This window comes from Tympanuchus pallidicinctus, unplaced genomic scaffold (genome assembly GCF_026119805.1).
Source record: "Tympanuchus pallidicinctus isolate F22 unplaced genomic scaffold, pur_lepc_1.0 scaffold181, whole genome shotgun sequence".
Lineage (NCBI taxonomy): Eukaryota > Metazoa > Chordata > Aves > Galliformes > Phasianidae > Tympanuchus > Tympanuchus pallidicinctus.
In genome coordinates this window covers 2,939-17,153 of record NW_026294701.1, presented here as the reverse complement: position 1 = coordinate 17,153, position 14,215 = coordinate 2,939, and the positions used below count along the sequence as shown (strand labels likewise).

Sequence of the window (14,215 nt, the reverse complement as noted above, 5' to 3'; positions counted from 1 at the left end):
TGAGGGGTGTGTGGGGAGGTGGACGTGGCAGGGGCAGCTCAACTCCAAACGGAGCGGACGTGACGTGGACAACGTGGTGCTGCGTGGGTAACGAGGATGGGCGGCCCAACAGCAATCGAGTGGACGTGGGCTGGCAGCACGGTGACAGACGGGGTGGATGTGATGTGGAAAACAATGATAAAGGGGGTGGATATGGCATGGAAAACCCAGTGATAAATGGGGTGGATGTGATGTGGGACCCAGTGCCAAATGGGTGGAGGTGGCAGGAATAAGGCAGTGACAAATGGGGTGGAAATGGCATGGAAAACCTAATGCCAAATGAGGTGGACATGATGTGGAACCCAATGATAAATGGGGTGGATATGGCATGGAAAACCCAATGATAAATGGGGTGGACATGGCATGGAAACCCAATGACAAATGGGTGGAAATGGTAGAAACAACCCAGTGCCAAATGGGGTGGACATGGCAGGAACAACCCAATGCCAAATGGGTGGACATGGCAGGAACGACCCAGTGCCAAATGGGTGGACATGGTGTGGAACCCAATGATAAATGGGGTGGATGTGGCAGGAGCAACCTAGTGCCAAATGGGGTGGATATGGCATGGACAACACAGTGGGAAATGGGGTGGACATGATGTGTAACCCAGTGCCAAATGGGTGGACGTGGCATGGAAAACCTAATGCTAAATGAGTGGACATGGTGTGGCAACCTAATTCCAAATGGGTGGACATGGTAGGAACAACCCAGTGCCAAATGGGGTGGGCATGGCGTGGAACCCAATGATAAATGGGGTGGACATGATGGGGCAATCCAGTGCCAAATGGGTGGACATGGTGTGGCAACGTAATTCCAAATGGGTGGACATGGACTGAAAACCTAAAGCCAAATGGGGTGGACATGATGTGGAACCCAATGCCAAATGGGTGGACGTGGTAGGAACAACCCAGTGACAAATGGGTGGACATGGTGTGGCAACATAATTCCAAATGGGTGGACATGGATGGAAAACCCAGTGCCAAATGGGTGGACATGGTGAGGAACCCAATGCCAAATGGGGTGGACGTGGCAGGAACAACCCAGTGACAAATGGGGTGGACGTGGTGTGGAACCCAATGATAAATGGGGTGGATATGGCATGGAAAAGCCAATGATAAATGGGGTGGACATGGCATGGAAACCTAATGACAAATGGGTGGAAATGGTAGAAACAACCCAGTGCCAAATGGGTGGACGTGGCATGGAAAACCTAATGCCAAATGAGTGGACATGGTTTGGCAACCTAATTCCAAATGGGTGGGCATGGATGGAAAACCCCAATGATAAATGGGGTGGACATGGCAGGAACAACTTAGTGACAAATGGGGTGGATGTGGTAGGAATAACCCAATGCCAAATGGGGTGGACATGATGTGGAACCCAATGCCAAATGGGTGGACATGGCAGGAACAACCCAATGCCAAATGGGGTGGATGTGGTGTGGAATCCAATGATAAATGGGGAGGATATGGCATGGAAAACCCAATGATAAATGGGGAGGATATGGCATGAACAACACTATAGGAAATGGGGTGGGCATGATGTGGAACCCAGTGCCAAATGGGTGGATGTGGCATGGAAAACCTAATGCCAAATGAGTGGACATGGTGTGGCAACCTAATTCCAAATGTGTGGCCATGGCAGGAACGACCCAGTGCCAAATGGGGTGGGCATGGCGTGGGAAACCCAAATTATTAAATGGGGTGGACATGATGTGGAACCCAATGATAAATGGGGTGGATATGGCATGAAAACCCAATGACAAATGGGTGGAAATGGTAGAAACAACCCAGTGCCAAATGGGGTGGACATGGCATGGAAAACACAATGCCAAATGGGTGGACATGGTAGGAATGACCCAATAATAAATGGGGTGGACATGAATGGGGCAACCCGGTGCCAAATGGGTGGACATGGTGTGGCAACCTAATTCCAAATGGGTGGAAATGGCATGGAAAACCTAATGCCAAATGAGGTGGACATGATGTGGAACCCAATGATAAATGGGGTGAATATGGCATGGAAAACCCAATGATAAATGGGGTGGATATGGCATGGAAAACCCAATGATAAATGGGGTGGATATGGCATGAACAACACTATAGGAAATGGGGTGGGCATGATGTGGAACCCAATGCCAAATGAGTGGACATGGTGTGGCAATGTAATTCCAAATGGGTGGAAATGGATGGAAAACCCAGTGCCAAATGGGGTGGACATGGCATGAAAACCCAATGACAAATGGGTGGAAATGGTAGAAACAACCCAGTGCCAAATGGGGTGGACATGGCAGGAACAACCCAATGACAAATGGAGTGGACATGGCATGGAAAACACAATGCCAAATGGGTGGACATGGTAGGAATGACCCAATAATAAATGGGGTGGACATGAATGGGGCAACCTGGTGCCAAATGGGGTGGACATGGTGTGGCAACGTAATTCCAAATGGGTGGACATGGATGGAAAACCCAGTGACAAATGAGGTGGACATGGCAGGAACAACACAATGGGAAATGGGGTGGACAAGATGTGGAACCCAGTGCCAAGTGGGCGGACATGGTAGGAACAACCCAATAATAAATGGGGTGGACATGAACAGGGCAACCTGGTGCCAAATGGGATGGACATGGCAGGAACAACCCAATGCCAAATGGGGTGGACATAATGGGCATCCTAATTCCAAATGGGATGGACATGGATGGAAAACCCAGTGCCAAACAGGGTGGACATGGCAGGAACAACACAATGGGAAATGAGGTGGACATGGTGTGGAACCCAGTGCCAAATGGGTGGACATGGTAGGAACGACCCAATGATAAATGGGGTGGACATGATGGGGCAACCCGGTGCCAAATGAGACGGACATGGCACGGACAACCCAATTCCAAAGGGGTGCACGTGGCAGGAACAACCCAGTGCCCAATGGTGGCCATGGCATGGACAACCCAATGCAGAACGGGGCAGACGTGACGCGGACAACCCACGACCAAGCTGCTGGTGTTTTCCGCAGCTGGAGCAGATGCTGGAGAACACAGCGGTGCGTGCATTGAAGCAGTTGGTCCTCCTGCACCGTGAGGACGGTCCCAGCCCATCGCGCACCGTTGAGTGGCTCAACATGCGGAGCTGGTGCTCGGGCCACCTGCACATCAAGTGTCCGCGCCGCGTCTTCTCCCGACGCAGCCCCGCCAAGCTGGTAGGTGCCACCACGTCCCCAACCCCAGCGTCCCCATTTTGCTCTGCTGCCATCATCACCGCTTGTTTTCCATCCCCAAGAGAGAGATGTACGAGAAGGTGTTCGCCAAGAGCGCCGATCGGCACAGCGACTTCTCCCGCCTGGCGCGGGGGCTCACCGGGAACACCATCGCCCTCGTGCTGGGTGGTGGAGGAGCCAGGTGGGTGCATCGTAGGGCGGGATGGGGGAGCCGGGGGTTGGCTGAAGAAAGACAGGGAGCTGTTGGAGAAGGGTTGGAGGAGCCTCGAAGATGATCAGGGGCTGCAGCAGCTCCCTGTGAGGACAGGTTGAGGGAGCTGGGTTGGAGGGGGAGGAAGAGGAGGAGGAAGGAGGAGGAATAGAAGGAGGCAGAGGGAGAGGAAGAGGGAAGAAGTTGAGGAAGGGGAGAAAGAAGGAGGAAAGAGGAGAAAGAGAGGAGCAGGAGAGGAGGGAGAAGAAAGGAGAAAGAGTCCCAGGTGGCGAAGAGTCCCAGGTGAAGAGTCCCAGCTCCCCCCACCAGCATGGGCTCGGTCGGCACGGAGAAGAGGAGCTGGGGGCGAGCGCATTGCAGCCTGCAGCGCCCGAAGGGAGCCTGCAGCCAGGAGGGGAGGCAGCTCTTGGGAAGGGGAGACGGCAGCAGGACGGGGAACGGCTGGGAGCTGAGGGAGGGCAGCTGGAGGCTGGAAGTGCTGTGCTGTGAGAGCGGGGAGGGGCTGAGCAGAGGGGCTGCGATGCCCCGTCCGTCCCTGGAGGCGTTCGGGGCCGTTGAAGGGGCCCTGGGCAGCCTGGGCTGCTGTGAGACGTGGAGGTCGGTGGCCCTGCGTGTGGCTGGGGGTTGGAGCTCCGTCATCCTTCATCCTTCTGACCCAAACGACTCCGACTGACCCGTGACGCTGCTGACCACTGTCATCCCTCTTCCTTTCTCCTGCCCCATCTCCTCTGCTCCCCCAGGGGCTGCTCCCACATCGGGGTGATCAAGGCGATGGAGGAGGCAGGGATCCCCATCGACATGGTTGGTGGCACCTCCATCGGCTCCTTCATCGGCGCGCTGTACGCCGAGGAGCGCAGCGCTGTGCGCACCAAGCAGCGGGCGCGGGAGTGGGCCAAGGTGGGTGCCGTCCCCAGCTGCTGCTGCTGCTTTTTCTTCCTCTTCCTCCTCTTTTCCTTCTCCCTTCTCTCAATTTTCTTCCTTTCTTCTTCCTTCTGCTCCTCCTCTCCTTCCTCCTCCTCTTTCTCCTTCATCTTCTCCTTCCTCCTCCTCCTCCACTTTTCTCCGCTTCCTCCTCCTCCTCTCTCCTCTTTCCTCCTCTCCCTCCTTCTTTCTCCCCTTCCTTTCTTCCCTCTTCCTCTCCCTCTTCCTCCTTCTAATCCTCCTCCTTCCTCCTTCCTCCTCTTCCTCCCCTTCCAGCGCATGAATTCGGTGTTTGCGACCGTCCTGGACCTCACCTACCCCATCACCTCCATGTTTTCGGGCTCAGCCTTCAACGCCAGCATCAACAAAGTTTTCCAGGACAAGCAGATCGAGGTGGGCTGCACCCCAATCTGGGGTCCCGGCTGCCTCCCCCTCACCCCCGCCGCCAGTGTCCCCACGGTGTCACCCACCTCATCTCGTCCCCTCAGGACCTTTGGCTTCCCTACTTCAACGTCACGACAGACATCACAGCCTCAGCCATGCGGGTGCACACAGATGGTAAGAGCCACCCCAGGGAACTGGGGACGCTCTACGGCACCAATTTACCTCTTCACTGGCACCCCAAAAACGTCACTGTCACCTGGACGGAGGTGGTGTCCCAGTGCTGGTTGACCAGCAAAGCTCAGCTCCACACCAGAGCCTGGCGATTCCCCGTGTCCCACGTGGGGACGGGGACACAACGGGGATGCAGAGCTGCAACCCACCCCAGCGCGTGCATCTCCTAACACCTCTGCTCCACACTAACCCCAGTAACCCTCACTCACAGCATGGGGGTGTGGGGCTGAACTGCCGGGGGGAGGTGGTGGGGAAAATAAACGTGGTGGCGGTGAAGGGGAGGGAAGGATGGGGACAATATGGTGACGGTGGTGGAGGTGTCACGATGGGGATGCTGATGGCAGCTGGGTGGTGGCAGTGCGGTGGCGCTGGCTGCGTCGGGACGGCGCGGGGCCACGAGCTGACGGTGGCGGGGGCTGCGCGGTGATGGGGACGACGCGGTGGCTGCCCCTCATCCTTGCCTGGTTCCAGAGCTCACCTGGGACATTGAGCCGTCCACGGGGCCGACGCGGTGGCTTGCAGGCAGCCTGGCTCTCTCTCCCCAGCCTCTCCTCTAACGCCATCTAATCCCCGCTCACCGCCCCTAACCCTTCCCGAGCCCCGACCCTTCCCCAGCCCGGCGTGAACAGAGCGCTTTACCCCTCCACGCCTCTCTCCTGATGCTGAAATGGCACCAGCAGCCCCGGGGCTCTGTGCCCATCCCATCCCCCCCTGTGCCCGTGACCGTTCCTCTCCCTCTGGCAGGCAGCCTTTGGCGTTACATCCGAGCCAGTGCCTCCTATCCCCCCTACCTGCCTCCGCTCTGCGACCCCAAGGACAGCCACTGCCTCGTGGACGGCTGCTATGTTAACAATGTCCCAGGTCAGCATCTCCCCTCTCCCGGGGCCACCGGCTCCCCTCCAGAAACGCTCCTTTTTTTTTTGTTTTGTTTTGTTTTGTTTTGTTTCCTCAAGAAAAACAAAACCAACCAACCAACCAACCAACCAAAAAAAAATCATCCCATTGCAGTTGGAGCTTTGCAAACGGCCCCTCTGCCACCCATGGGTGCCCACCGGACCCCCGTGGGGTGCAGACATCCCTGGGCAAGGGCAGGGGTGAGGGGCAGCCCCCTGGGGGGCTCAGGCAGGCGCGGGGCGAGCCGTGCTCACTGCATTTGTTCCCCGCCGGCGCAGGCTCGCTCTGGCGGTACGTGCGAGCCAGCATGACCCTATCTGGGTACCTGCCACCCCTCTGCGACCCCAAGGACGGCAACTTGCTGATGGACGGGGGTTACATCAACAACCTGCCAGGCAAGTAGCATCCCACCGCCCTCACCGGCTCCGGTCCCGGTGGAGAGCAGTTGGGTTGGGGCCACACGGCCACCATGGGATGGGGCTTCAGTGCTCTTCGAGCTCCCATCGAGGCTGGATTTGGGCCGTCCAGCTCGGTTCTGAGTCGCCTGTTGGTGTTTTCAGTGCTGGTTGCCCTCCTGGGGCATCTTCTTCCTGTGCGAAAGGCATCCGTGGTGACCGGGTCCAGCCCAAGTGGTGGGTAGTTGGGTTGGGGCCACGCGGCCACCACGGGATGGGGCTTCAATGCTCTTTGGGGCAACGCAGGCTGGATTTGGGCCGTCCCACCGAGTCCTGACTTGCCTGTTTGCGTCTTCAGTGTCGGGTGCCCTCTTGGGGGCGTCTTCATCCTCGCTCCCGTGCAAATGGTGCCCATCCATCTTGCACTGGGTCTTGTCGGCCTCTGCTTCCAAGGATACCTTCATGTTTCTTGGCATACGGGATGCGGCCCTTCATCCTGCATCTCCTCTTAGCGATAGGTGTCCTCTCGTCGCCCTCCATGCACAAAAAACACCCCTCCGTGTTGCACCATCTCTTGGTGTCCTTGGCACCGGGTGCTCTCCTGCACTTCCATCCAGCTTGCGTCCTCCTCTCCTGGTCTCCTTGGCACCGTGCGCCTTCCCTGGGCGTCTCCATCCTCCTGCATCATCCCTAGGTGTCCTCAGCACTCCCTGGGTGCCCTCTTGGGGCATCCGTGTCCTTCATATGACAAGACGTGGCCACCTATTTTCTGAACACCTCTTGATGTCTCCAGCACCAGATGCCCGTCTTTGACACCACGTGTCCTCCCCAGGACACCTCCATCCTTCACTTGCCACCTCCCTCTGTCCTCCATCATCTGCTGGGTGCCCTCCTGGGGCATCTTTGCTCTCCTTTACATGCAGCCATCCTGAATCGTGTTTCTCGGTGTCTTTGGCACCTTCTGGAGCGTCTCCATCCTCCTTCACATGCTTCCTCCCCACTGCATCACCCTCTCTCGATGTCCCCAGCTCCAAGTGTCCCCCGGGGCACCTCCATCCTCCCCTTTCAACCCATCCCCATCCACCTTGCATCACCTCCCGCAGTCCTCAGCACCGCTGTCTTCCTGGGCTTCCTCCACATTTACAGAATTGCCTGCATCCCTCCGTCCCCCCTCCATGGGCATCGCTGCTCTGCTCCCCACCAGCCCTCAAACCCAACGCCCGTGGGACATCGCTTGTCCCCCCGCTGGCCCCAGCATGACTTTGCCATCCGGCCCATGGCTGGGAATGGCCCTTTGCCCTTCTCCGTGCTCCTGCCAACCCGTCTCCCTCCTTCCCTGCAGCTGACATCGCTCGCAACATGGGTGCCAAGACGGTGATCGCCATCGACGTGGGCAGCCAGGACGAGACAGACCTGTGCAACTACGGGGACAGCCTGTCGGGGTGGTGGCTGCTCTGGAAGCGCCTCAACCCTTGGGCTGAAAAAGTCAAGGTGAGGATTTAAGGGTACATGAAGACACCCGTGGGGGCAGAGCAGGGTGCTGAGCGCCCCGTGCTGGCAGGTGCCCGACATGGCGGAGATCCAGTCGCGCTTGGCGTACGTGTCGTGTGTGAGGCAGCTGGAGGTGGTGAAGTCCAGCTCGTACTGTGAGTACATCCGTCCCCCCATCGACCGCTTCAAGACGATGGATTTTGGCAAGTTCGATGAGATCTACGTGAGTCGGGGGAGGAGGAGGCAGGCGGGGTGGCTTTGGGACATTCAATGGGGCGGCGTGGGTTGGTGGGGTTCTTCAGCCATCGTTTGGGGTGTCCTGGTCGTTAACAGCGTGCCCCGGCCACCTCTTGAGCACCCAGCTCGTTACCTGTGTGTCCCGTCATCAGGTTTCACCACCCAGCAATGAGTTGGGTGCCCCAAGCACCACTGAAGGCGTTTTGGCCCGTCGGTTACGGTGCCCGGCTCACTGGGTTGGGTGCCCCAGCCATTAACAAGGCACAGCAGGCCGTCATTTGGGGCGTCCCGGCCGTTTTTGGTGTCCCCCAGCCCCTGATTGGGATGTCTTGGCCTTCAGTTGGGTGCCCTAGCCATCATTTGTGTGTGATGACTGTTCCATGTGGTGACAGCCATCGCCTAGGCTTGTCCACACCATCATTTGCGATGCCCAAGCCGTCAGTGTCCTGCCCATCATTTGAGTCATCGTTCGTGGTCCCCATGTCATCATTTAAGGTTCCCCGACCGCTATTTGGGTGCCCAGGCAAAAGTTGGGCGCCCTTTGCCATCGGTTGGAATGCCCCTGCCGTGGGTTGGGATGCTCTGGGTACCTGGGCCATCCTTCGAGCCTCCCAAAGCCATCCTTCGTTTTACCCGAGCCACCAACGAGCCTCGGCCACACTCTCTCCCCACAGGATGTGGGTTACCAGCATGGCAAATTGGTCTTCGATGGTTGGAATCGGGGTGACATCATTGAGAAGATGGTGAAGGACCGGCGCTCGGCCGACTTCTACGAGAGCAAACGCATGGATGTGAGTCGGGTGGCACCGGGGGCTGTGGGCAACAGGAGCTGCGTGGGGAACCCGCCCCAGGGCTCCCACCCCCCTTGGGCCACTCCTCTCCATCCCGTCCCCTCCTTGTCGCATCCCCTTTTCCCTTCCTTGGTCCATCCTTCTGTCCCCGCTTCGCCCTCCCAGGGACCTTCAGAACACCCGGCTCCCCCCAGAGATGCTCACTTGCCCTCCCAGACATCCAACCTTCTCACCTGAGATCCTCAAGATCACTCAGATTTCTGCTGGGCCATTCAAATTCCCCAGGTCCTCAAGGACACCCCAGTCCCTCGTTGGGTCATTGAAGGGATTTCCAAGGACAAGGGACACCCAAATCGCCCCCCCTCGTCCCCTTCCGCCCCATCACCCGCCTCACATCCCTCATCCCCACCCCTCTCTCCCATGGGGGAGGGGGGGGGAGAGGGGGGGGTTTACATCTCACAGACCCCCCCTCTCCCCCCATAGGTGCTCACCTACCCCAGTGCTGGTTTCACAGACCTGGCAGAGATCATCTCCCGCATTGAGCCCGCCAAGCCCTACCCGTCGGACGGACACGCGGACGGTGGGCACCCATCTCGCAGGCTGGGGCTGGGGGGGCTGCATTCAGGCCCTTAAACCCCCCCCTTTTTCCCTCCCTTCTGCTCCCGTTAGAGGAGTCTGACTACCTCACCGAGTACGAGGACGAGGGGCCGGAGCTGTCGCGGGGCGAGGAGGAGGCGTTCGCCCCGACGGAGTGGCCTGGAGCCGGAGTGACAGAGGCTGTGAGTGGCCCTGGCCGCTGAGACCCTCCGGAATGGGGCTGACCCTGGGCTCGGGGCTCCCGATGGTGCCCTCACCCCACGCGTGGGGGGACGTGGGGCGAGTCCTGTCCCCAGGTTGTGGAGGATCCCTGAAATGGGGTGTCCTGGGGGTTCCCCATCCTGGTACCCCCATCCTCAAATCCCCATCCTGAGGTCCCCATTCCAGTGTCCCCATCCCCAAATCCCCATCCTGAGGTCCCCATTCCAGTGTCCCCATCCCCAAATCCCCATCCTGAGGTCCCCATTCCAGTGTCCCCATCCCAAAATCTCCATCCCAAAACCCCCACTCCAACATCCCCATCCTGATGTCCCCACCCCAAAATGTCCATCCTGGTGTCTCCATCCCCAAATCCCCATCCTGAGGTCCCCATTCCAGTGTCCCCATCCCAAAATCTCCATCCCAAAACCCCCACTCCAACATCCCCATCCTGATGTCCCCACCCCAAAATGTCCATCCTGGTGTCTCCATCCCCAAATCCCCATCCTGAGGTCCCCATTCCAGTATCCCCATCCCAAAATCTCCATCCCAAAACCCCCATTCCAACATCCCCATCCTGATGTCCCCACCCCAAAATGTCCATCCTGGTGTCTCCATCCCCAAATCCCCATCCTGAGGTCCCCATTCCAGTATCCCCATCCCAAAATCCTAATCCCAAAATCCCCATCCCAATGTCTCCATCCCCAAATCCTAATCCCAAAGTCCCCATCCCAATGTCCCCATTCCATTATCCCCATCCCAGTATCCCCATCCTAAGGTCCCCATTCCAGTATCCCCATCCCAACGCTCCCATCCTGATATCCCCATCCCGATGTCCCCATCCCAAAATCCCCAACATCCCCATCCTGAGGTCCCCATTCCAGTATCCCCATCCCAATGTCCCCATCCTGAGGCCCCCATCCCCAAATCCCCATCCCATCGCCCCCACCCCCACCCCGCTGACCCCCCATATCCCCTCTCTCCCCAGGAAGAAGAGCAGACCCTGCGGCGCCGCCCCGGCGCGGCTCAGCCCCCCTCTCCGCCCCCCACCTGAACCCTGCAGACCCCGAAGGACCCCGGCAGCCCCCGGTTGCCGCCCCCCAGCTCTACCTCCGCGCCCCGGGGCCCCCACCCCACATTGTGGCCGTGGCTTTGCCCCATGGCGCTTCCCCCCCCACCCAGCACCGTCCCCAAGGCGGGGGGTCGCAGCTCCCCTCCTTTCCCCCCCCCCCTGCACTGTTGCACTGGCCCAAAACCCCCCCTTGTCGCCGCAGGCCGACCTCGTGGTGGCGGGGAGGAAACGACTGCTGGAGAATTTCCTTTCGGTTCTCTTCCGTTTCGTTTCTTTGCTCGATGGCTGGTTTGTTTTCTTTTGTTTTGTTTTGTTTTGTTTTCTTTTGTTTTCTTTTGTGTTTTTTTTTTTTTTAATTATTATTATTTAAAAACGAACCCGGCGTTTGTTTGTCCAGAGAGAAAGCGGGGGGGGGGGGGGGGGGGGGGGGCAGCGGGGCAGTGAGTGACATGGGGACAGCTGGCACCGGGTGACACCCAGCGCATCGCCGCACTGCGCTGCAGGGACACCGCGGGGTGGGGGTGGCAGGGAGGGCAGGGGGACGGGGACACGTGGGGAGAGCTGTGGGGACACCTGGCAGCTCCGCGGCACATGGGACGTTTGGCACTGCTGTGGGACTGCCACCAGTGCCATGGGACACCGGGCGCCACTGCGGGACAGCCAGCACCACCTTGGGACTGATGTCACCACTATGGGACAGATGTCACCATCTTGGGACTGCCACCATCATCTGGGAACAGCTGTCACCACCATGGGATTGGCACCAGTGCCATGGGACACCTGGTGCCACTGTGGGACAGCCAGCACCACCATGGGACAGATGTCACCACTATGGGACAGATGTCACCGCTTATGGGACAGCCACCACCATCTTGGGACAGATGTCACCACTATGGGACAGCTGTCACCACCTTGGGACAGCCACCACCACCATGGGACACCTGGTGCCACTGTGGGACAGCCAGCACCACCTTGGGACAGATGTCACCACTATGGGACAGATGTCACCACTATGGGACATCTGGTACCACTGTGGGACAGTCACCACCTTGGGACATATGTCACCACTATGGAACAACTGTCACCATCATGGGACAGCCATCACCATCTTGGGACAGCTGTCACCACTATGGGAAAGCTGCCACCACCTTGGGACTGCCACCAGTGCCATGGGACACCGGGTGCCACTGTGGAACAGCCAGCACCACCTTGGGACAAGTGTCACCAATATGGGACAGCTGTCACCACCATGGGACAGCTGGCACCCCTGTGGGACAGCCACCACCATCTTGGATGTCACCACTATGAGACAGCTGCCACCACCTTGGGACTGTCACCAGTGCCATGGGACATCTGGTGTCACTGTGGGACAGCCAGCACCACTATGGGACAGATGTCACTGCTTATGGGACAGCCACCACCACCATGGGACAGCTGTCACCACTCTGGGAGAGCCACCACCGCCATGGGACATCCAGCATGGCCACGGGACAGCTGGCACCACCGCAGGACAGCCACCACAGCCAGGGACAACTGGCAACGCTGTGGGACCCATCGTCACCCCATTGTCACCCCACAGGGCCCCATCATCACCCCACTGGGCCCCATCATCACCCCACAGGGCCCCATCGTCACCTCATAGGGTGCCTATCGTCACCCCACTGGGCCCCATCGTCACCCCCCAGAGCGCCCATCGTCACCCCACAGGGCGTCCATTGTCACCCCACTGGGCCCCATCGTCACCCCACAGGGCGCCCATCGTCACCCCACAGGGCGTCCATTGTCACCCCACTGGGCCCCATCGTCACCCCACAGGGCGCCCATCGTCACCCCACAGGGCGTCCATTGTCACCCCACTGGGCCCCATCATCACCCCACAGGGCGCCCATCGTCACCCCACAGGGCCCCATCGTCACCCCACAGGGCCCATCGTCACCCCACAGGGCCCATCATCACCCCACAGGGCCCCATCGTCACCCCACAGGGCCCCATCGTCACCCCACAGGGCCCATCGTCACCCCACAGGGCCCCATCATCACCCCACAGGGCCCCATCGTCACCCCACAGGGCGCCCATCGTCACCCCACAGGGCCCATCATCACCCCACAGGGCCCATCGTCACCCCACAGGGCGCCCATCGTCACCCCACAGGGCCCCATCATCACCCCACAGGGCCCCATCGTCACCCCACAGGGCCCATCGTCACCCCACAGGGCCCATCATCACCCCACAGGGCCCCATCGTCACCCCACAGGGCCCCATCGTCACCCCACAGGGCCCATCGTCACCCCACAGGGCCCCATCATCACCCCACAGGGCCCCATCGTCACCCCACAGGGCCCATCGTCACCCCACAGGGCCCATCGTCACCCCACAGGGCGCCGCCCATCGTCACCCCATAGGACCCCATCGTCACCCCACAGGGCCCCATCGTCACCCCACAGGGCGCCCATCGTCACCCCACAGGGCCCATCGTCACCCCACAGGGCGCCCATTGTCACCCCCCACAGGGCCCCATCGTCACCCCACAGGGCCCCATCGTCCCCCCACAGGGCCCCACCGTCACCTCATAGGGTGCCTATCGTCACCCCACAGGGCCCACTGTCACCCCACAGGGCCCATCGTCACCCCACAGGGCGCCCATCATCACCCCACAGGGCCCATCGTCACCCCACAGGGCACCCATTGTAACCCCACAGGGCTCCATCGTCACCCCACAGGGTGCCCATCATCACCCCACAGGGCCCATCGTCACCCCACTGGGCCCATCGTCACCCCACAGGGCGCCCATCGTCACCCCACAGGGCCCATCGTCACCCCACTGGGCCCCATCATCACCCCACAGGACCCCATCGTCACCCCACAGGGCCCATTGTCACCCCACAGGGCCCCATCGTCACCCCACAGGGCGCCCATCATCACCCCACTGGGCCCCATCGTCACCCCACAGGGCGCCCATCATCACCCCACAGGACCCCATCGTCACCCCACAGGGCGCCCATCATCACCCCACAGGACCCCATCGTCACCCCACTGGGCCCCATTGTCACCCCACAGGGCGCCCATCGTCACCCCACAGGGCGCCCATCGTCACCCCACTGGGCCCCATTGTCACCCCACAGGGCGCCCATCGTCACCCCACAGGGCGCCCATCATCACCCCATAGGGCCCCATTGTCACCCCACAGAGCCCCATGGTCACCCCACAGGGCGCCCATCATCACCCCACAGGGCCCCATCATCACCCCACTGGGCCCCATTGTCACCCCACAGGGCGCCCATCATCACCCCACAGGGCCCCATCATCACCCCACAGGGTCCCATCGTCACCCCACAGGGCCCCATGGTCACCCCACTGGGCCCATCGTCACCCCACAGGGCGCCCATCATCACCCCACAGGGCCCCATCATCACCCCACTGGGCCCCATGGTCACCCCACAGGGCGCCCATCATCACCCCACAGGGCCCCATCATCACCCCACAGGGTCCCATCGTCACCCCACAGGGCCCCATGGTCACCCCACTGGGCCCCATCGT

At 60.0% G+C, this 14,215-nt stretch overlaps 1 protein-coding gene and 3 long non-coding RNA genes across 19 annotated transcripts in view; 2 read left to right on the top strand and 2 right to left on the bottom strand.

Annotated features, from left to right (window-relative positions):
* Positions 1-11,055, top strand: part of PNPLA6 (patatin like phospholipase domain containing 6) — a 28,107-nt gene extending 17,052 nt beyond the window's left edge. For 5 of the 10 annotated variants that reach the window (XM_052680623.1, XM_052680625.1, XM_052680622.1 and 2 more), the window contains exons 24-36: positions 3,056-3,238; positions 3,319-3,437; positions 4,208-4,364; positions 4,665-4,781; positions 4,877-4,946; positions 5,748-5,864; positions 6,176-6,292; positions 7,635-7,783; positions 7,854-8,006; positions 8,695-8,811; positions 9,295-9,391; positions 9,481-9,590; positions 10,595-11,055. In XM_052680623.1, the coding sequence (XP_052536583.1) occupies positions 3,056-3,238; positions 3,319-3,437; positions 4,208-4,364; positions 4,665-4,781; positions 4,877-4,946; positions 5,748-5,864; positions 6,176-6,292; positions 7,635-7,783; positions 7,854-8,006; positions 8,695-8,811; positions 9,295-9,391; positions 9,481-9,590; positions 10,595-10,660 (1,572 nt within the window). In that variant the 3' untranslated portion in view covers positions 10,661-11,055. The remainder of the gene's footprint in view (positions 1-3,055; positions 3,239-3,318; positions 3,438-4,207; positions 4,365-4,664; positions 4,782-4,876; positions 4,947-5,747; positions 5,865-6,175; positions 6,293-7,634; positions 7,784-7,853; positions 8,007-8,694; positions 8,812-9,294; positions 9,392-9,480; positions 9,591-10,594) is intronic. The other 5 variants (XM_052680631.1, XM_052680630.1, XM_052680628.1 and 2 more) reach the window with 3 other exon arrangements.
* LOC128079422 (uncharacterized) lies at positions 9-2,908 on the top strand. Of its 6 annotated transcripts, XR_008206101.1 has the most exons (5): positions 9-819; positions 1,359-1,404; positions 2,018-2,050; positions 2,359-2,563; positions 2,803-2,908. It is a non-coding gene; the product is annotated as an uncharacterized LOC128079422 (long non-coding RNA). The 6 variants fall into 6 exon arrangements; XR_008206099.1 differs by lacking the exon at positions 2,803-2,908 and having other exon boundaries at positions 10-819; positions 2,359-2,663; XR_008206098.1 differs by lacking the exons at positions 1,359-1,404; positions 2,018-2,050 and having other exon boundaries at positions 10-1,029; positions 2,529-2,563.
* On the bottom strand, positions 526-2,368 carry LOC128079427 (uncharacterized). 2 transcript variants are annotated; one of them, XR_008206111.1, is made up of 4 exons: positions 2,274-2,368; positions 1,083-1,184; positions 783-882; positions 526-580 (listed from the first exon to the last, which is right to left on the bottom strand). It is a non-coding gene; the product is annotated as an uncharacterized LOC128079427 (long non-coding RNA). The 2 variants fall into 2 exon arrangements; XR_008206110.1 differs by lacking the exon at positions 2,274-2,368 and adding an exon at positions 1,798-1,863.
* Positions 11,007-12,223, bottom strand: LOC128079421 (uncharacterized). The gene is made up of 2 exons (XR_008206097.1): positions 12,103-12,223; positions 11,007-11,786 (listed from the first exon to the last, which is right to left on the bottom strand). It is a non-coding gene; the product is annotated as an uncharacterized LOC128079421 (long non-coding RNA).
* Positions 12,224-14,215: the final 1,992 nt, after the last annotated feature.